The 22,749-nt window shown below is 37.1% G+C and overlaps 1 protein-coding gene across 4 annotated transcripts in view; it reads right to left on the bottom strand.

Annotated features, from left to right (window-relative positions):
* Nucleotides 1-19,980, bottom strand: part of HNRNPM (heterogeneous nuclear ribonucleoprotein M) — a 37,958-nt gene extending 17,978 nt beyond the window's left edge. For 2 of the 4 annotated variants that reach the window (XM_051972481.1, XM_051972480.1), the window contains exons 1-3: nucleotides 6,602-6,668; nucleotides 6,421-6,514; nucleotides 813-1,004 (exon numbers count right to left, since the gene is read on the bottom strand). In XM_051972481.1, coding sequence (XP_051828441.1) covers nucleotides 813-1,004; nucleotides 6,421-6,498 — 270 coding nt within the window. In that variant the 5' untranslated portion in view covers nucleotides 6,499-6,514; nucleotides 6,602-6,668. Of the gene's footprint in view, nucleotides 1-812; nucleotides 1,005-6,420; nucleotides 6,515-6,601; nucleotides 6,669-7,535; nucleotides 7,589-15,695; nucleotides 15,866-19,812 lie in introns of those variants that run through there. The other 2 variants (XM_051972483.1, XM_051972482.1) reach the window with 2 other exon arrangements.
* Between the last annotated feature and the right edge of the window lie 2,769 nt (nucleotides 19,981-22,749).

Below are 22,749 nucleotides of genomic sequence, written 5' to 3'. Positions count from 1 at the left end.
TATCCTTCTTTGCTGGTCCTCTTTGTATTTTCCCATTCACAACCCTGCCTCCCCATTATACTGGTTTTTCCTTTTTTTCCCATCTAATCACAGAATTTCAATTACCTTTATATGGATAAGTTCTTACACTAAAAGACCTTAATTATCCCTAATTGTTGATTTGAGAGAATGTTCTGAAATCTTTTCAATCCAATGAACAATTGGATTTTCCAAGAAAGCTAGGAGTGGGTAGAAAAAGATGATCAGGGAAGAAAGTCTCATGACCCTACTGGAATTTACTCCAGAGTTGGAGTTATTTAGAATAGGACTATATTGACAAAGCAGAGGTGACCTGGACTCAGCTAAGAACATAAAGGACATAAATTGACTCTTGCCTGTTTTCATGCCTTCTTCCCTTTTGGCATTGGGAGATGGAAAGAGAATGAAATGCAAGGCACAGATTTTCTTGTACTCTCAAATATTATGAGAAGCAGTAAGTACTATTTTTTATAAATAAACTTCACTAATCCCAACAGAAATTGTGTGTGTGTGTGGATGTATGTAAAAATAAAACCCCAAAAGTCACAACATCCTCTTTTCCTGTATTCTGTTAATCTATAATACTTCTGTCTATATCTGTCCTGTCCAGAATTGATACAATAAGCAACACTAGCAACAACCACCAAACATTTAAGGTGCATGATCTTTCTCAATCCTGAGTATTTCCCCAAGTCTTTAGTCCTTAAATGATCACCTTTTTTCTATGAACTGTGACATGTTAATAATTTACAACATCCAAACTTTGCATTTTAAAATAGTATTGTTTTACTTACATTTGCTACAAATACTGTGCTTCCAAGTCTTCCGGCCTGTAATGCATGGATAATCTCATTTGGGATGTTAGGATTATTTAGGATACTGGGTGGGATATTAATCATTCCTGGGCCACCTGGTCCCATACCCATCCCACCAGTTGTAGCCATCACCTTTTGCATTGCTCTCCTGGCATGTTCGCCATCAGGATCCTAAAACAAGCAAAATTATATTTGGTACATATGATTCAATAATAACAAACATTAAGGGGTTGTATTATATTTCCTAATATTTTGGACATTATAGACAAATAATTAAGGGTTTTAAGAAATTAAAGAAGTACACTTAGCCACAACTTTCTATCAGAAAGAGTACATATTTTAGAGGGTTAAACTATGAAATTGACAGTGCATATGTACTCAGTGGTTCCCAACAAATTCTTGAAGGAGAACCTAAGAGTGAGAGAACTGTAATATAGAAATTTAAAATAATCTACCCCCAGTTTAACTTAGAAAACCAAGCAGCCAAGAGCTCATAGACCTAGAATTCATCCATAAACAGAAGTATGAAATACCAAGTAAGGGAAGGGCTTTACTTTGCAAGTAAAATCTGAATGTAATGTTCATATGGGCACCATGCTTCTTTTGAACTCACAAAAGCCGATTCTGGCCACTAGAAGAAATGCAATAAAAATTTGCCGGAGTCATTTCACTGCTGCCTGAGTTCTTCTTCGTGATGGAATTCGGGGTTATGTCAGAGACTGCTGCACACATACACACTTAAAAGAAAATTCTTTGATTTCCCTGCTTAAGTGATCATCAGAATTCTTCACTCTTGTCCCTCTTTTCAAAAGTGAACAGAAAGCTGAGTACATGAGAAATCATATAAAAGGTACACAAGTTCTTCTGAGACAGGCAGCATAGTTTTAGTAGCAGTTAGAAAGCTGACTTCAATCCAAGTCTTCTCAGCTTCAGGCCCTACCTCTGACACATAGCAGCTATGTGAAGCTGGGAAAAGTAATTTATTTCTGGCTCCCCATAATTCTCTAATATGTAGAAAAAATGCTGATTTGCACTGAGCTAATGAGTTTTCTAACAAGGGAATCTCACAGATCAATGGAATTACAACTTTGCTATCTCTTCTCCTATAATCTAAAAACTGGTGCTAAAAACTAAATTATACATTGGCAATTAAAGAAATTAAAAGATTGATATGTGTACCCTTACTGCTAATTCCATTTTAAGTTTCTCATTATTTTTCCTGAACATATAGATCAAATTTTTCTGATACTAGGTAGCTTGATCCTTTTCCATGAACAATCTAGGAATTCATACATGTTATTCAAGGCAAAGCAGATACACCACCCTATAATAAAAACTGGTTTTTATAAAGTATCTTGAAGGTTTATAAAGTAATACACAAATATTATCTTTGCAACCCCCCTGGGAAGTAGATGCTTTCACCTCAATTTCCATTTTGATTCTAACCCACCACAACTGAGGCTCACTGTGTTGACTGTCTCCTGACCCCAGGTAATTTAAACTAAACTTCAAGAAAGGTCACGGAATACAGGGAACTAAGCAGGAAGTTCCTAATATCAAAGACACTAGGAAATGGCTCAGAAGAATAGAACACAGAAACGGAGAAGAAATGGTTTTTTGGCTCGGCTCTTCAGCATCTGCCAGTTTTCAGGCTTCTAACAGGGAGTACACAAAGCTGCACTCAGGACTTAAAGGAGAGCCCACATCCTTGAAGTACTTTCAAAGACAGATATTGCATTGCCCTAACACTGAGCTTAATGACCCAACCTGAGTGTTTTTTCTTTAGCGTCATCCTTCAAGTAGGTGTTGGCATAATATGGATGGAAGATCTCTTTAAGAGAAAAGCATTTCAATCAAAACAAGAAATAAAATGCAGGCATGAGAAGTAAACACCCATAATCACTTAAGAAATAAAAAATCACAAATAAAACCTACTTCTTAGGGGAAAGAAAAGGGTCTGAAGAAGTAGGGCCAAAATTAATTTTTGAAAAGTGGATAAAACTTGAAAATTCTGAAATCAGAATTTAAAAATACAAAGAAAATAATGGCTTCTGATTTTGCATTAACATTTGGTTTTGTCTTGTCTTCAGAATGTGATGGAATAATACTAGTAGGTTTCCTATGGGTTGCTAGGCATTAATTACTATTGTTTGGTCATTCACAAACTCTAAGTCCCTCTAACTACCTTATATAAGCTCACAAGGATAAAATGATAGCCAAATGCATTACTGAAACCAACATAAATTAAATCTATGTCATTCCCTTGGGAAATGATGAGGAAATCTGACCAAGCAGGAGAGCATGAGAATGACCTGGCTTTTCATTATGTCCTGACTACTAACTAGCCTAACTTCCAGTCCTAAGCTTCCTCTTTATAAAATGAAGGCATTGGATCAGATGGATTAAGAGTCCTTCTAGTTTCAAAATATTAGTTTCTCAATAATTAATGTTATAGAAGACTCTTATGCCCACCATGTTTATAGTACAAAGCTTGGAAAGTGAAACCAAATTGATTCACGAAAGCTAATGCAATCCTATTGTATCATAATTTTCTTGTTAACAACCTTGTGAAGTAGGCAACACAAATAGTAACCCCATTTTTGTTTTATTGTGTTCAATTTTCAGTTATATGCAACTCTTTGTGAACCCATTTGGGATTTTCTTGGCAGAGATAGTGTAGTGACTTGCTACTTCCTTCTCCAGCTCATTTTACAAATGAGGAAGCTGAGGAACAGAGTGAAGTGACACCTAGGATCACACAGTGTGTGTATGTCTTGATGTAGGATCTTTCTTTCTTCTGCCAGGCCCAGTATTCTATCCATTCTACCAACCCCATTTTAGAGATGAGGAAATTGAGGCAGTCTTAATTGACTTTCCCAGAAAAATGTTAAGTATTTGAGACAGAATTTGTTTCCCAGTATTCCCGATTGTAAGTCCAATATCCTACGAAAGGTTAACAGTGAAAATGATAAGGGATACTAATAGGGTCTGACACATAGGAAATGATCACTGAATTCTTTGGGGGAATGAATGAACAAATGCACTTTTATTCATTGACATTACTTGTTTCATATATAAATGGTGGCCTGCAGATGTCATGATTATAATACATGGTCTATAATAAGGTCTCTCCCAATTGTTTGTCTCTGTAGCAATCAAAAAGCCCTCTTTTTTCCTCAGTAAGTCCCTTCTCTATGAACAACTGCTTGGAGCAAAATGTATTCAACTGACAAATTTATGAAGGCTGGGTAATAAAAGCAAGTTCTTGCATTCTACCTGCATTCTTTTCTGAGAGACCAGGGACAGAAGATTCCCCAGAAACAAGTAGCCCAAACAATCTTTCCTAGCTTCACCATTCAGCACTTTGAAAAAATAAAATACAATTATTCTACTTTATCACAGAATCAGAATTACTGTCTTCATAAGACAACTATCTTCTCTTAGCACTCACCCCTCCTGAGCTCTCAGTAATATGACACTGACCTCCAGGTCATAATCTTTTTGTGATACTGCTCTCTTGGTTCTATGACCTGTGACTGCTCCTTAGTTTCCTTTGCTGCTTCATCATTCTTACTTGTCCTCTATCTGGGGAGTACCTAGATATTCCCCAAAGCTTCGTTTTTTGCCATGCTGCACTGCACCCCCCCCCAATGACTTCATAAGCTCCTTTGGGTTTAATTATTCATTTCTTATATGTGACTTAGTGATCTATGTAACAAACCCCAATTAATCCCTTGAGTTTATAGTCTACATTCAAAAGCTTCAATTAAACATTTCACACCGGCCATACCGAGAGATCTTAGATTCAGTTCGTCTAACAGAACTTAATTTTCACTCTCCTTCCAATTTCAGGAACACAACTTTAGCAATGCCTTCAACTTCTCACCCATTTCACATCACCAATCAGGTGCCAAATCTTGCCATCTCCTGCCAACAGTAGTGGATAGCATCTTGCCCCAGACCTCTTGGACAAGTCATTTAACCTCATATCTACTTTCTCATTTATAAAATAACAATAACAGCTTCTCAGGGTTATGAAGAGACTGAATGAGGTGCACGATACAAGAGTGCTATATAAACAATAGTTATCATTACTATTTTTTCTCTACTTACATAGTTCAGGTTTTCCTTGCTTCCCACTTGAATAATTACAAGAGCCTCTTACTGATCTCTCTGCTTCCAAGCTTTTCCTCTTCTCCCAATTTATCCTCTACAGAGCTGTAAAAGTGAGGTCTGATCTTGTCACTCTCCTATAACTTATCTGCTGTATCTGATGCCAGCTACCTTTCCAGCCTCATTGCACTTCATTTCTCACCTCATGTTCTGTCACCTATCCAAAATGGCCTTCTCTCTCTCTCTCCTACACAAAACTACATTTCTATGCCTGGAACAAAATCCCTTTCTTAATTCTTATCTATAGAATCTTTCTCTCTTCATTCAAGTTAAACCTAAAAAACCTACACGAAAACTCTCCTGATCCCCCTTCCTCACTAATATAACTTTATGGTTACTGGGTATATACATTATATGCATTGTTTCTTCTAAGAATATCACACCTCTTTAGGAGTAGGGATTAGTCATTCTTTGTACCACAAGTCCCTAGCATTATGCCTGGCACACAATAGATGTTTAATAAACAACTGTTGATTGATTCTCCAACTCAAGTAATAAAAATCTCAAATACCAGAGGTGCAAATACAGATCCTAGGGACTTTCACTCAATACTTACTTCTAAGGTCATGGCAAGTACCTGGAGCCCTAGCTATTACTTATGCACAATAAGGGGGGATTGGACTAGATGGACTATGAGGTTCCATTCAGTTCTACATCATTGATCCTGTAAGTCTTGCCTTCATTTTTCTATATTATTCACAAATGATATCAAAACTAGAACTGGAAAGCCTTTTGGGGGCCATCTTGTACAATTCTCCTGACAATTAGTGCTCTCCACTCTGCACTAGAAGTGGCCAGTGGAGCAGTGAATAGAGCACTAGGCTCACGACTAGGAAAGGTTCAATTTCAATCCCAAATACTTCCTGGTTGGGCCAATCATGGAACCTCTGCTTGCCCCAGTTTCCTCATTTGTAAAATGTAGAATTTAATGGGTTCCCAGGGTTTTATAAAGTTAAATGAACTAATATTTGTAAAATTGATAATTAATAAATCTTGTTCCCTGTTCAGAGACAAACAAAATCCTATTAGAATGTGTCCAGTAGCCAATTTAGGTTTGATTTAGTCCCTTAAGTGAACATTGGTACTACTATAATTAAGATTGTATCAGGATTTGGAGGATTAATCTCAAAATTTGCTGAAAATATGCCAGGAACTGAAGTTTCTATGAATTTGCAATCTAAGTTCATTTAAAGGCAACATGGTATAGTAAGAAGGACTGGACTTAAGTTAAGACTTGGGTTCAGGTTCTGCCTCTAACACTTAAGTTAGCTGAATGACTCATTAACACTTCCTCTTAGGAAAAAAGGAGTGGGAATATTTTCCAGTTAGTCACAACCTCGGTGGATACGAAGTGTTACATAAAAAGTCATTCTTAGGTTCTACAACTTAATCTCAGAGGTAATGAAAATCTTACTTCTTTGACTTTCAGAGGTCTTCCACTCAGGCTATGCTTGTTCAAAACTTCAGCAGCTTTTTTCATGCTTTCTTCCATCTTGAATTCAACAACACTATATAAAGAATATCAAAAAGACATGAATGGAATGTCTTTTAGCTTTGAAAAACCAATCGCCAATATGTAATTAAAGAATACTTACGCGCATCCCTTTAGAAGCAGCCACAGACAACCAGAAGGACAAGGAAAGAGAAAAAAGAAAAAAAAAAAGAAAGTAAGTGCAAAGAAAACAATTTAAAAAAAAAAAACAAACTAAAAAATAAAATTTACATAAAATTAGTTTAAAAATTAGCCCTTTTAAGGGGAAGGTGACAGAAGAAGTATCTTACCTATCCTTCCTTACTAAAAGTTGGACTCCATGATATCCTAGCTTCTACACATTACCAGGGTTGCCTTGTAGTTTCTGAAGTTGTAATAAGCAGACCTAAATTCAGGTTCTCCAAGAACACTCCACAAACTTTAGATCTGCTCCCCTCTGTAGTCAATCAATTCCTTGTCCTACTCATCCTAAATCCATCCCTTCAATACATTAAATAAGCTTGTCCTATTGATTGTTCTAAGCCATCCTATTACACTCAACAGAAAATAGTTTAAAATCTATTTGCCAATTTTAAACTTTCAAGTTTTAAGTATATGATTTATGCTTTACTGGCACAAGGGCAACTTTTCAGAAACGTTTTTTCACACAACTTACAAATTCAGCAAACAACCAAAAATAACATTTTCTAGAACAAGAACACACGTTTTACATTAATATGCCACCGCCAGAGTTCCATGCATAATTCACACACAGCCAACTCCTCTATTAACAAAGAGACGATGCTACTATTGGTCCCCGGTTACCCAAATTAAACATCCAAACAGAATGCCAAAAAGCTCTTTGGACAACCATTTGGAGCAGTGGGACCCCCATTTGCAAACCCACCCCACCCCCTTTCAAAAGTATGGCAATGTCGAATATTACCTATTGGTAACATAGCACTCACTACCTTCCTGAATTCATTCCACTCCACGCCACCATACAGTTACATTTGTCATGTAGTAAATCCACAGAAGAAATTCTCTCAAACACTTACCCTTGACTTTCCTTCAGCGTCCATTAAGAGCTCCACGTATGTTACCTCACCAACTACAAATCAGATTCCAGACGACACATATACCAAGGGAGAAAAGCCAAGAAAACAATGGGAATTTAGAACAATCATCAGCAACCTTGTATGGAGCCTCTGCCTTATAAGAAAGCCCAGAAACACTCCATATTCTCTAAACCACCAAGCTAGGCATTACAGGTGTGCAGTAAAGGTAGATAAGACTAGTTTAACAATATGTCCTTGATTTTCCTCCCACCACAAACAAGCAATTTCCACAGACTTCCTTTCCATGATATCAATTTCCTGTCTGGAATACTCATTCATGACTACAGGCAATCCAAATCTATAGGAAATATTTCTGCACATTAACTTTTTAGGAAAGGGAGGAAAACACATTTTGATGGCAAGTAAAAGAATGCCACAAAATATAAGATCCAAATGAGCATGTAGATCTTGGCTCAGCACTTAACCTGGAAAAAGGGTTCAACTGGTTTGCTACAAAACCACAAAGCCAGAGCAGCATCTAAATTCTTTTCAATGGAATTATGGTACGCAATTATTTACTCCTGCTGCTTTCAACATTTCTCTTCAGGTGACCAAAGAAACCAAAATTTAAGGCTCACTTACATCTATAAAAAACAGCCTTATGCAGGTCTTATCTTCACAAAGGCCAAAACCAAAGAGCATTTCAAAAAGCTAATTCTGCAGGTTTTCCTCAAGGTTTGGATTGCCAATTCATGACCACCATAACCAGATTGTTTACCACCAAGAATACAACTACCAAAATGGCTGCTGAGTTTGAAGATGGCTTATTGAAGCTACTATTTTAAATCTGACAAAAAACCAAAAAAAACCAAACCAAAAAAAAAACCCCAAACAAAACAAAACAAAAAAGCCAAGAATTTTAATCTCCCACAAAGTTTAAAGAATATTAGTCTAATAGTGCCAATGATCAAGTTCATCTCCATTTGGTTTTCAACAGATTTACAAAAGGACAAGTTTAGGAAGGGTCAGATAACAAATTATTCAGATCTCATATCTTCCTTCACAGGATAGTAAGATGAAGATCTTGAATTTTATATGATAAGCAGATTATTTTCAAAGTCAAGGAAAAACTTTTTTTTTTTAAATAGAACATTTTGCTTTTCAACTCATAGTCAATAAAATCAAGTCCTAACTGTTGTAAAATGTTTATCGTCAAGACAAGCAAATGAGTCCAAGTTTAAAATCTGGAATATTTTATCCTACACCAAAGTGCTCCCAAACAGCTAAAGTGATAGTAATGCCAAAGGAGAACAAGAGAGAACTAGAGGGGGAAAAAAATTTGTTTTTCTAAAATATCTTTTTTTCCCCCTTTTGGGTGGCAATTGGGTTAAGTGTTTTGCCTAGAGTCATAGCTAGGAAGTTTTAAGTGTTGTGAGGTCACATTTTGATTCAGGTTCTCCCAATTCCAAGGCTAATACTCTATCCATTGTACCATCTAGCTGCCCCAGGAAAAATAATTTAAAGAAATCAACACTAGTTGATGTATTGGATAAACTGAAAAACGTCCAAATATAAAAACAAATCTATCCAAAAACCCAAGTATACTTTATTAAATTTAAATGGCTCTTATCAAAAATAAAAAATTCCCCCCCCTTCAAATTGCCATTCTTTTCAACAGCAGCAGCCATTAGAAGAGCAACAATCCTTGTCTCTATTTTATTGACAAATTGTGTCAAACTGTGAACCCATGGTTTATTAACTATAAAAACGTGATCTATTTACCAATGGCCTTATTAAAAAAAAAAAAAAAAAAAGGAAAAATGAACCACAAGGTTCAACTCAAGTCAGCTGTCACCGACAGATTTCAAATATTGTTTGATGTTAAAGTCTGTATTCCATGTTCACCATAAATATTTTATAGTACAAATGTAACTGCTACCTAAAAGCCAAGACCAATCTATCAAAAAAATTCGTCCTTCCATCGTCATATAAACATTTGGTAACACTCTTTTCTTTTGATTACAAATGGAAAATAAAGGTTTCATGTAGTTTTTTATTTCAACAAAATCCTATCCTTGGTTTCTAATTATTTAAAGATTTAATCAGGAAAAGACTAACTATCTTAGTTTTCATTCTACATCTACAAAACAATGAGGTCTTCACAGAACTTTAGTGTTCACTTTATCCTGAACTGGGATAATAGTTTTGCTCTGAGAGCTTCTTGAGGGTTATCATGCTTTAGTAAATTACTAACCTTTGTTTTGTTTTAAGAATACTTTAGCATAGACATATTTAACATATCTAGCACTGCTTGCCATCTCAGGGAGGGAGTGGAAAAATTGGAACAGAAGTGAGTGCAAGGGATAATGTTGTAAAAACTTACCCTGGCATGGGTTCTGTCAATAAAAAGTTATTTAAAAAAATAAATAAACATAAAAAAAAAAAAGAATACTTTAGCATAGTAGTTAAAACTACTAAAAATGATTTTTTTAAAGGTTTGCTAAAGAATTCACAAAAATTTTGATTAACAACTATTTTTAGGTGGAAGGAAGGTAGCAGCACTAATAAAAAAGATTATGTCACAGCAACTGATCTTATATTACAATCCCAAATAAAAATCACTAATGTGGCTCCTCTCCCTAGAGCAGTTTCTGACAAATAGTAAGCACCTAATAAGTATATGAATACATGCTTGCTTTTTTCTTTTCCCCCTTTCTACATGAACTGTAGCTAAGCTACTTAAATACTGGTATTAATATTTAAGGCTATATCCAGTTGAAGTATTATTTAATAGCCAATTCTACTACACCTGACGCTTACAATAAAAAGAATCTGAATACAATATTCTGAAAACCTAAAGATAGTCTCTTTATATTTTTAAAACAAATAATTAAAACCACTTTCTCACTATGAAAATCAATAAATCTTGCTGCTAAAAACAATATTTAATCCAAATCAAAGAAATGAGACAGTCCCTTAGATCTATAATTTATATCAACCTTAAAATATACAAAGCTATTAGTGGTTCCCAACACTGATCAAAAAGGGATGTTTCCCTTTCTCCCTTTGTTTGGAATGAGATGAAAGAAGGGATTTAATGTGAAGAACAGTGTTCCCGAGTTTTATAGGATGTTTAATTATAATAAAAATCCACCAGAGATTTTATGAACAGGGAATATACTGAAGCATTAAAAAAACAAACAAAAAAACCAAAGAACCAAACCAAACCAAAACAAAACAAAAAACCCCCGAACCATCAACAAAACCCCCCTCAAAATATATCTATCACCTCAAAAGTCAATTATCCACATTGAATATTAAGAAACAATGTTTTAAAATAGGCTTTAGGATGTTTTTTTGGGGGGACTCATAATATGTGCAACAAAAATAATGTAAATTTACCCATGAGTTTGTTAAGATGCAGAAAGCTATACTAGAAGACTCCTTTCTAAAATCTAAGTGGGCTCAGTTTCATTTTTCAGAATGATCCAAAAGGTCAACAATGTAATGCCAGGCTCATTGGCCTCAGACGATCAACTTCACAGGTGTGTGTGTGTGTGTGTGTGTGTACACACTGAGCTTTATAAGTTGTGGACCTGCAATTGCAGGATTCAACCAAATTGGGCAGCAGCAAGTCAGACTCTTATTAAGAAAAAAAAGAGGAGTTAAAGTAAGGGATAATGCCAGATTTGCCCCATAATCTCTCAATTTTTATTAAATTTTATTATCATAATTATATGTATACAATTATAAATAAAATTATTAAATAAAAAATTTGCTAATCTAACTATTCTGGGCATGGGAGTATGTCTTCTTGTCTGTTTTCAGCTAGTAACAATTTTAAATTTATTTAGAACACTACACAAACTTTTATCAAGGGAGGATTAAGCACTTCAATAAATAAATCTTTGCTTACCAAGATAAACTGGCCACTGCTAAATGTGTTATTGAGAATAAATACTACTGACCTGCCTTCTTTTCTTCCTCAGACTGTGATCCATGAAGAACTTACTGGTGGTCCACAGTCCTGCCTCTGCTCCATCTGCCCCATTCCCCAGATAGTCCAAGTGAGCTAGCTGCTGAGAGATGGGGTTTCTTCATCCAGGGATAGAGATTTCACAATCTCATTCTCATACAAACCTTAAAACATTCTATTACTGCTCACTATTAAATTTAAAAGTTTCCTAGATCACCTTTAGCTCGAATAATCTAATACTTTTTACTCAGTTCTAATACTCAAAACATTTCAGAAGATATATCACATTTCAAGAAAAAAGTACTGCAAATGAGGTCAATTCTTGAAATTTTAAGCAAATTTGAAAATTGGTTCAGCATGTTGGCTTTTTCTTTTCTTTTTTTTTAAATAAACTTTTTTATCCAGCATCCTTTGCTGTTACTACCAGAACTGATCTGTCCTGCTCCTTTCTCCATCCAGCAAAAATTAGCAAAGTAGCCAAGAAAGAATGGGAATGCATCTAGAAAAATGTAAGGGCAAGTAGGTAATCAAAATAAGGATTTTGGATAATTAAACCTTTCTCTCATTAGACTCTAAACCTTGAATCTCAGGAAAAGAGAAAGGCACTGCTAAAGGAAAGTAGAAAATGTTTCTAGTCCTTCCAAAGGGCTATCAATCCTCTTGAAATTCCCAGCTGTCTGCCAGGAAAGGAACACTGTTCTTTGAAACTTCTTTTTGAACAATACTGGTAGCTGTAGTTTCAAGTCTACTGAAATTTTTTCATTAATGGAGAAAGTTTCTAAGTCACATAAAGTCCCAATTCTCCAAAGACTAATTTTCCAGGATATCTCACAATTTATCATATTATTATTAATAATCTAGACTCTTTTAACATAATTAAATAAATGACCTAACATTTGGTAAAATAAAATGGGAGTAAAATATTTTGACTACATGCAAATCCATGCAAATCACCAAGGATCCAAAGAACTAAAAAACTAGAATAAGATCAGAACCACACAAAAAGTAGTGTGGTTAAGAAGTTTAAATAAAAAAATGGAAACTGATCCATAGCATTAATGCGAAATTCATTTAGGCTGAGAGTCAGCTATGCTGCCTTTGTATTTAAAGGTTAATTTTTTTAAAAAGTTAACAAGACTAAATTAACACTATCTTCACTAATCATCTAAAACTACAAAGAACAATGGCCTATTTTCCGTAACATGGTTTATTTACGGACTCGTAGGACATACCTATGACAAAACACTAAGGCACAATTATTTGTCTTATAGATTGGCTCAATATAATGATGAAGTAGTAGGCCTATGGGGAAAAAGTTTAAATGGGTGGAAAATGAGCACACATGGGCGCACACACATACATACACAGAGATGTTAAAGCAATATAATAGCTTTAATATGAGGTCACTCTTGAAAAAAGAACCCATCCCTATTCAACATTAGGTAGTATGGTATATTGGCCCAAAGACTTTAGTTTTAAGTTTTTACTTCTGTGCCTCAGTTTCCTTACCTACAAAATGGGAATGTTTTTTACTCTATTGCCTGTGTGGGGTAATCAAGTGGTTAAATGTATCCAAAAAAGTGCTTTGTAACAATAACGTACAATGTTAACATGACTTATTGTTTGGTAAGACATTAAAGATATTTTAAAGTGAAGAATGCCTATAATTCTGGTTTTCATTCCAATAAATGTGTGATTAAAAGGAGTAGTTGACCCTTACCATGCCAATACTCTTAAATACTTATTTGTGGCCAGTCTGATATTTGTCAATATATACAACTATCATGTGCAAAATCTTTCTCAATGCTTTCAAATTAATGTTATTATCTGTATTTCTATGCTGAGAAACAGCCAATTTTCATAAAACAAAGCATTGCAACAAATATAAAACATTTCTGTGAAAAAGATTTATTGCAATCACTGAAAAAAAACTTTTGGGATGCTAACATGGAGAGAAAAAAAGGTTCCTAGACATCTCAATAGAAATTTGTCTTTTTAAGAGTCATTTGGTAGGTAAACATGGTAAAAATGGTTATTTTTATAACCAAACTGTCTTTAAACTTCACATACTGAAACTAGGTATACAATAAAAAAATAAAAATAAAAACCAAAACCTTCATTCTCTTTCTTATAAACCCATTTACCAAAAGTCCAATACTGCTGACAATTATTTAGTTCAACAGCAAATTCATTAACATCAATACAGGGGAGCTCTAAACAAGAACATCTTACAGTTCATTAAAAATATTGATTTACTGCACACCTGTAATTCTAAATTTCACCACCAAAAAAATACACAAAATGACTGAACCGGGCATTCAAAGCAATGCACCAGGGGACTATGAGAACCAGTTTGGAGAAATCTGAGTAAACCACCATGCTGTCTCCATACTTGATATATCCAGTGCAAAATGGCAAATTGAGGTGAACTGCTTCTACATCCAGACACTTCACTGTTGCTACTAGCTTTAGATCTTCCAAACTTAAATGCTGAATGGTAAAGCAGTCAAAATGTCACCTACTTTCTCCATTATGTCCCAAAACTGGTTCACACACTCCTAAAAAATGAAAAATTGGGCCTGTAGTCTCTTACAGTTCTAACAATTACATTTTCAAAGCTACATTCCTGGTTCTTGGAACTACTATACCTTATGTATCAAAAGAAATATCAATTCATGGTTCAAACAAATCACAAGAGCACAATTTTGGGAGTGATTCCAAAGACTAGTTAGAATAAGACCCAACTGTACTGTACAGCAATTCTAAACAGTGTTGAAGCAGCAGTCCCAAAAACCAAGAACAATGCATCTGGGATGTAACATGACAAGTCCTTCAGACAAAATGAATAAATTTCACTGTTGCCCTAGGAGCATGGCAGGAATGATTTGGCCGATCAAGGCAGGAAAACAAATCTCACATCCAACATTTTTCCATCCATGTTATCTGGAGAAAAACCACATAATACTTGGAACGGCATTTATAGCACTTAAGAAAAAAAACCATATAAAGATATTCATATTGCCTAATGATATTTCTTGCATATCATGGTGGAATTCAATTATAGTGCAGTACTCTCTGTAGATCATTCATAACTGCAAAACTAAATGTGATGAACCTAACCATACCAAAATGGCCAGCCAAAGCAACATCAATTCATATAAGTTTGAAAATCAAGCTCACGTTTGTTTTCATTATGAATGTCCCCACCCCAACCACCCCCAACCCAATACCCTACAAATCTTTCAAGAAAACCCATTACCTGTAACTTAACTAATTTGCCTCTAGGAAGGGAAAGTTCAAATAATATATACAAAATTTGTTTTTCCTACCTTCTAGCAACACTTTATTCTAGAACAGAGCCCAAGCAACCTCTTATCTGTCTGCCACAAGTAAAGCTAAACCATTTCTATTAATAGTAAGAAAACAGGAGAGGAAACAGAAAGATAGGGGAAAATAAGAACCTAGGGTGGGAAGGGAAAAAGTAGGGGGGTGGAGTGGGGAAGAGAATGATGAATAAAAAAATCAAACACCATCGGATGCTACATGGCAACAGTATTGTTTAGGCTGCTTAGCCTCTGTTCTAGAGGAGATGAAACTTTTAATTTAAGAGTTGTTACCAGGGCCAAAACTACTGATCATCTGGAGGCACTAACTTTCAAACAGATACCTATTTTAAGCCATCAAGTCTCCATTCTACTCTGCATTTTACATAAAAATGGCTATGGAATGTGTTTAGACCAAGAACAAATCAATCTACTGAATTTTGATTCTAGGACAGACATCCACTTGTACCAGGATCAGCAAACTACCTTGCCCAACTGCATTAGGCTTCAGAAATCCTCACTAATGTAGATAATTCAAAAAAGATATTCCCTAACACAAAAAGGCTCCTTTCAAAGGTAATCGAAGCCCTATAATCCATATTTAGCCAATAGTATCATTTGTAGGGCAAGTGACCACACAAACTACCCTCTTTGACACGCAGTTTCATGACCACGAAAAACCAAAAAAGGGCTTTACTCTAAAGCCTAGACAAAAAGAAAAAAAAAAAACAAAAACAAAAAACACTTTATCTACCCCCAAACAGCCTCAACTGACAAAAAGATTAAACTATAACCAAGAAAATAGCCATAAGGAAAGATGACAGACCAACCTTTTACCCTACTCAACACCAATACCATTACCTTTTTCTTTGACCAGGTCTTTAAGGGACTGCCACTTCACATCAAATGGTATATTTGTAATGAAGGCTCTGTATCTTTTAGTAGGGTTGGCATAGGGTTCAAATCGATTCCCGCCTCTTTTCACATTTTTCTCCTTCCTCTTCTCATTTTGACTTGATCGTTCACCTTCACTATATTACAAAGAAAAAAACAGAATAAGTGTACAGAATAAATGATCATCTTTATATTTGTCCTTAAAATAAAATAGTTATACTATTAAAAGACTACACTCATTTTCATTTTTGATCCAGTAGAATCAACACCCCCCCCCATTCACCCCTACCCTACCCCACCCTCCCCCTTACACCAGAAAGCTACCTACGAATTCTAACCTCAGAAACTAAAACAGCACGCTTCCTCCCCCTTTCCTTCCATCTACTTCCCAGCTGGGGAAACCAAAGTGAATAACTATAGTAATTTAACACCACTGGAAAGGACTGTAGAGAAACAACTTCATGGGTAAAGAGAGGAGGGTGCTTACAATGTACCTTTAATACAGTACATAACTTTCTTCTCCCCCTCAAACTATTAGTTTATTTATTTTTTCATCATGTATTCTTTTCACTGTTGGAGAAATCTAAATCTCATATATACAACGTCTAAGAAAGAACCAATATTTAAATAAGAAAAACAAATTTCTTAATATACACTTTAGAAACAATATCTAAACATTTTTGTCACATACAAAATCATATAACATGAACATTCTTCCTTAGATTCCAAAGATGCTGATGCCACCTTGACTATATGCAGGTCACAACGAGCATCGACCATGGCTTTGCACAAATCTCTCTGTAACCAATGACATGTTTTTATGAAACAGGTAGCTTAGAATAAGAAGCTTATGGTCAAGATAAATGGCTTGAACTTATTTACTGTAGTTTTAACCATTCATTCCATTATAGCATAAAGACTTTTCTTCCTTGGTAAAAATCACTTGGTATAAGTGATTACTATCAGTATAGAAATTAGCTACAGTGTTAAAACAGAGGAAGCTTGCTTCATAGCATTCCCCGTTCATTCAGAAGCAATGTAAGAGGGCCTGATAATATAGATAGGCTAGGCAGAAAAGAGAAGAAATTCCATCCTCTCCCCTTAATATAAGATAGTTAAGATTTACAAAACTTGGCAGGGACTCAAAGAAAAGTGAAGTGCAAATGTGGGTTTGGATCCTTAATCTTTCCCAGACTTGTAATTAAGCATAATCTGATCTTTTCAAGGTCAGATGCAGGCTACAAGGAATTAAAAGCCCTGTTTAGCCACAGATCACCACCACTGCTCTATCCCAAGTGCATTCACACTGCAGAAGTATATATTTAAAGTCTTGGCATACAACAACAAAATATACTAAGTCTAATTAGATTCAGAAAATTACTGTAGTAATTAAAGACATATTTCATGCTACATAACAAAGTGTCCTACCATACTATTATTCACTTCTTTACAGAACACTACAATGAACTGATTTTAGCTAAAAGAGAACAGAAAAATAATATCCCAGTCACTCATAACTACTGGTTTTCAGGTTTGGAGCTGCCTAAAATCTTATAGGAATAAACACACGGTATATGATTTCTATAGTTACAGCAACTTCACTAATGACCATTAAGTGATGGGAAAAGCAATTTGCTTATATAACAAAGCCACCATTTTACATTTTGGGGCCTTAAGTTTCTCTCTACACAAATTCTCAAAAAACAGAGATTCTATTTCTAAAAATATAGCATTGTAAGCACAAATTCAAACACTATAATTCCAAAACACAATAAAAATGCCACAATACATAAAATACATTTTAAAATCTAAAAAAAAAAAAATACAATTGTCATGGTGGATAAAAATCTATTAGATCTGACATTTTCTTAAAATGCTTGTTACAAAATAAATTTATTTTAAATTTGAATTAGTTGGGACTATAGCTTTCAGCACCATAAATAACATTTGAAAATCTTGAGTTTTTTAAAAATAAGATCATACACTGACTTTAGCTAATTGTTAGGAACATAATACATGTAATCACAGTCTTTTATAACTCCTTTAAAATACAATCGTATGCTGTCTGCTTAAGCAAAATAAAAACTTATCTGTCATCCTATTAAAAATACAATGAATTTCTAATAATTTAGTGTGACCTCTAGTTTTTAACTGAAATACTGAAAATGTCTAATTTCAGAAAAAATTATTCTCAAAAGTTGCACAGAAGAGAGCAGCAATTCAGGAGACAAGTGGGTCCAACCACATTAAATTTAATTATAACTAAAAACCACAAGCTAAACATAGATTTATGGTTTCACATGATTTTTTGCTTTTCTTTTAAATACAGAAATGTTGATGTTTAAGTTTAGATTAAAAATATTTTCAAGAAAGTCAAGATTATGGATAGAGTATCAAAGCCAGAATTCAAATCCAAGTGCTCTTTCCACTACACCAAACTACCAATACTTGTCCAACAGGTTAAGGTTGTGATCAATATTCTAGTTCTTCAAGTGCTTCTTTTAATCTGCTTCCAAGGCCTTTATAGAAATACTTATGCATTCCCCAAAGGCTGGGGGTGGGAAGAGACTAAGAGTTGTACTGGATTACTGCACAGTTTTAACATAGAATGAGTGCCTTTACTTTAATACTGAATTAAAATAAATTCCTTTTATGAAAGAACTTTTAAAAGTCCCAGGCGAAAAAGGAGGCCAGACTTAAAACTTTGAAGTTACCATCAAATTATCTTTCCATTAGAGAAATGCAACTGCAGTTAGAAACCCACATTTATTCTTATGATCAGGATTTAAAACGAAGTTTAGCAACTCAGAGAAAATAAACAGCTATTAAATCATCTAATTGGACAAAGGCCTTTTGAAGATCCAAGGTAAACAGAGACCTACCTCCCCCCTCCCCCTCCCCGCCCCTCTCTCCCTCCCCAACAACAGGCAAGGAGAGAGCCAAGAAGATTAAAAAGAGAAAAGGCTTGAAACAAGGACAAGGCCAGAGTTGAGAACAAAGTTAGACCAAAACCAATTTTGAGATTGTCTCGTTCAACTCCCTAAGAAACTAGGGCCCAAAGAGAAAACTAGCTTCAGTCACACAAGTAAAAACTAGTAGAGCCAGCAAGCGAATCCAAATCTTTAGACTAAATCTAGTGGTTGTTAGAGTACTATGGCCGAGCGAGAGGGTGGGGATAAAAATAAAAGGCTAAGGCAGCCCTCCTGGGGATCCGAAACGGGAAGAGTGGGGTGTGCCCAGGGGCCGTCTCTTCCGGGCGTCCCAACTTCCCTGAGGTGGCCCGGCGTTAGACTAGGAGCACAAAGGCCACTCATTTTGTTTGCTCATTTGCAAGTGGGGAAAAAAAGAGCCGGGCCAGATGCCACGCGGGGAAGTCGAAGGGAGGAGATTCGGAAAGGGCTGGTGGGGTGTTGCAGAGGGGAGGGGAGGAGCCTGGGAGAGGAAAAGGGCGCGGGGGAGAGCGGGACCGTGCGAGGGGGAGGGGGACTCTCACGGGGACGTGGATCGGAGGCGCGCGGGGAGAAGGGAAAGAGCATTGAACACGCGCCAAAGGTGGATGGGGCTTCGTGCAGAGGACGAAGCCGCGCGTGGAGAAAGTAGGATGGGGCCTCGTGGGGAGGAAGGTCAGGGACTCGCGGGGGGGAGGGGGGAAAGGGAAAATGAGGCTCCACAGGGATCCACACCGCACATGGGGGAGGGGGGAAAGCATCGGGGGCCGTGGGAGGAAGAATGGGGCCGCGTGGGTCGCCTTGGAGGGGGAATGGGGCCGCTCGTGGGGGGAGGGAAAAAGGAATTCAAATCGACGCTATTGGGGGGGTGTACTAGGGAGGACAGGGCCGCGCGGACAGAGGGGGTGCCGGGGCCCGTGAGCAAGAGGAAGCTGCGCAGTGGGGTAGGACGGGAGCTGGGGTCTCGCGGGATTGATGGAGGGTGGGGCGGGATCGGCAACATAGGCCTCTCGTGGAAGGGAGAGAGCCCAGCTAACGGAGCCGGGGCCGCGGAGAACGCCAGGCGGCACAGGCCCCGTTGATGCCAGACGCCTCCCCAAGGAGCCCCAAGCCCGAGAAGGACGAAGAAGCCTCACCTTTTGGGGGTCGGGGTTCCGTTCCCGCTTACTATGCCAGGCGCACCGCTCTCTTCCTCCATTTTGGATTCAGTCGCCGCCACCTCCACAGCCGCTTCCACCCCTGCCGCCATTTTCTCTGCTTCTGGGCTTTGTGTGAGAGAGCGGGCAGGAGGGTACTGCGCCTGCGCATTCACGTGACACCGAAGAGGTCCAATAACGCTTGAGCGAGGCCCCACCTTCTACCCTTACTTATATCCCTTGTTTTGCCCCGCCCCACTTCTGCGCAGGCGTAGAGCCGAGTTGAGAGGCATCTATCCTGGTTTTACTATTTTCAGTTCTTTTCATAGGATCATGAATTTAAAGCCAGAAGTGACCTTAAAGGTCATCTGTTCCAAAACTCTCACTTTACGGATGAGGATTCTATGGCTCTGAGAGTTGAAATAACTTGCTTTTAGTCACACAGGGAGCAAATAGCTAGCTAGGATTTGAACCCAACTTTAATTCTCAAATCCCTGTCCAATTCCCGAAGGATTTAAGGTTTTTGTGCTTTAGGAAAATCACTTGGGCAGTTAAATGGAGAAGGGAAAGAATTGAGGAGATGGTCATAGACCACATCAACATGGCTATGTCATTGGCGAGAAGATGGAAAATGAGAGGCTAGAATTGAGCAGGGCAACAAATGGGATCTGTGGGGAAGCAAGGATGATGTTGACCCCAACAGTATTAGTAAAGGTGTGAAGAGGGAGGATTTGAAAACAAGGAGTATACATTGTTTTGAGTAAGTTGAATTTAAGATGCTTACAGGATATTAAGTTTGAGATGTCAAAGAGATAGTTGGTGATGTGAAACTGGAACACAGGAGTTTAGTGCTGGATAGCGACATCTGGGAGTCATCTGCATAGAGATAATTGAACTCATGGGAGCTGATGAGCTCACAAATGAGGGGCCATCAAAGAAGAAAAGGAAATGGCGGAGGACAAGGCCCTGGTTATCAGGAATGTCTTGGAAAATGAGCAAGGGAAATTAGAATATTCTAGTGGAACCAGGAAAAGATCACACACACTAGAGGCCAGAATATCCTGAAGGGTGATGGACAGTGAAAAATGAAAGAGTTCAAGGAGGATAAGGCTTGAGAACAGACCATTAGATTGGGCTACTAAGATTGCTGGTAACATTGGATGCAGATAAAACAGATTGAAGAAAGTTTACAAGAAAGCGAGAAGAAATTGAGGTATTGATTACAGATGGTATTCTTGGGGAATTTAACCATCAAAGAAGGAAGAAATATAGGATATTAGTCAGCCTCTTCTCCAAAGTGGAACCTGGAGCTCCAAATGGGCTTCTGTTGTACCAGAAAACGCCCAGATCTTTTATTTCAGAGTCAATTATTTTTCTTTTACAGAAGAAATGAATTATAATTCCTTTAAGTTATGATGGGGATGTGAAGGTCTAAAAACAAATTAGTAGGGCACCAGGGTTAGGATTGAACAGCTAAATTTGTATTAACAATGTCAGAGCTGGAATACACCTTAAAGATCACCAGTTATAGAGGAGGAAATGGTCCCAGAGTGGAGAGAGGACTTAAACACAGATCACATAGACGTTAGCTTGATGTTGACAAAATTAGTCTCCCATAATTATTGTTTTGGGAAAGAAGAGATAGGCCAGGATCCACCTAGGTTTCTTGACACCTAGGATAGAGCTTTCTCTACTCCTTTCTTGGGCCAGCCATGCTTGGGACACATTAGTTAACTCTACCCTGAAGTATTCCTTAGGAAGACAATCTCAGAATGTCTTCATTTTTCATGAGATCTGAAGGAACCTCATAAGCTATCTATTATGGCAGGAGGGGGAAGTTTCTTCTAATATACCCAACCTATACCTACCATACCTTTGCTTAAATGTCAGGTAAAAGGGAATCCACAACCTGAGGTAACCAACTTCACTTTTGGATAGATCTAATTTTTAGATTTCTCCTTATAGCAAGCCTAAGTTTGCCCCTCTTCTCTAGACTCAATATGACCCACTAGGGACATCTAACTGGTGCAGTGAATAGAGCACTGGGCCTGGAGTCAGGAAGACCTCAGTTCAAATCATGCTTCAGACTTGTTTGCCCTTCATTCTCAAAGGGGACCATAACCTCAGGGAGGGGAAGCCATGACATACAATGAATTGGATTGAAGTGAGGGAGGGCTGTGCAAAGTCTCCTGCCTCACTTTTTCCTCCAGAGATATCAGGGTCTAGGTGCCAGATATAGAGTAGGACAGCTGGAGATGGCCTTAAATGTGGGGAGACCTCAGCCTTCTTAAACTAAGCTCTTTAACAGATCTCAGTTTGATTGTGATTAGGGTTAGGTACCATTTAAACTAAGTTTAAAAAAAAAAAAATCTAAATAAATCTGGGAGGGGAAGATCCTTTGGCCAAAGCAGAAATGATTGCTATTTACTTATATTCAATTGGAATCAATCTGGACTCAAATATGAGCAAGTAGAGCTTGGCCTGGGACCTACTGGTAGCCATTCAATGAGAATCAAAGTAGTTTTGGTTTACTCACTAACTCTGTGACCCTGGGCTGTTTCAATCCACTGGAGAATCCACTTTTTAAATCAAATAAATTAATTAATTCACCAGAGAAGGAAATGGCAAACCATTCCTGTATCTTAGCCAAGAAAACCCCAAGAAAAGTTGGACATGACAGAACAACAGCAAGCATTATTTAATATTATCACTACTGCTTTTCATCCTTATGCAAATAGGATTGAGGCCTGTTAGTATTTTGTTTGCTTTTCTCTGGATAATGTCCAGCTTGCAAATATCTCTATGGAGATACGGTGTCCAAGAAACTACACTATGGAGGCTGTCTGCCTAAACAGATGTGAGAGAATAGCACCTCTCGACACTGGGGCTTCTTCATGAAGCCTGAGATTACTTTCATTATCTTTTTTGGCTGCCATA

The sequence above is a fragment of the Antechinus flavipes genome, chromosome 1 (assembly GCF_016432865.1).
Source record: "Antechinus flavipes isolate AdamAnt ecotype Samford, QLD, Australia chromosome 1, AdamAnt_v2, whole genome shotgun sequence".
Lineage (NCBI taxonomy): Eukaryota > Metazoa > Chordata > Mammalia > Dasyuromorphia > Dasyuridae > Antechinus > Antechinus flavipes.
The sequence above is the reverse complement of the archived record's forward strand: the minus strand, read 5'-3'. Positions and strand labels throughout refer to the sequence as shown.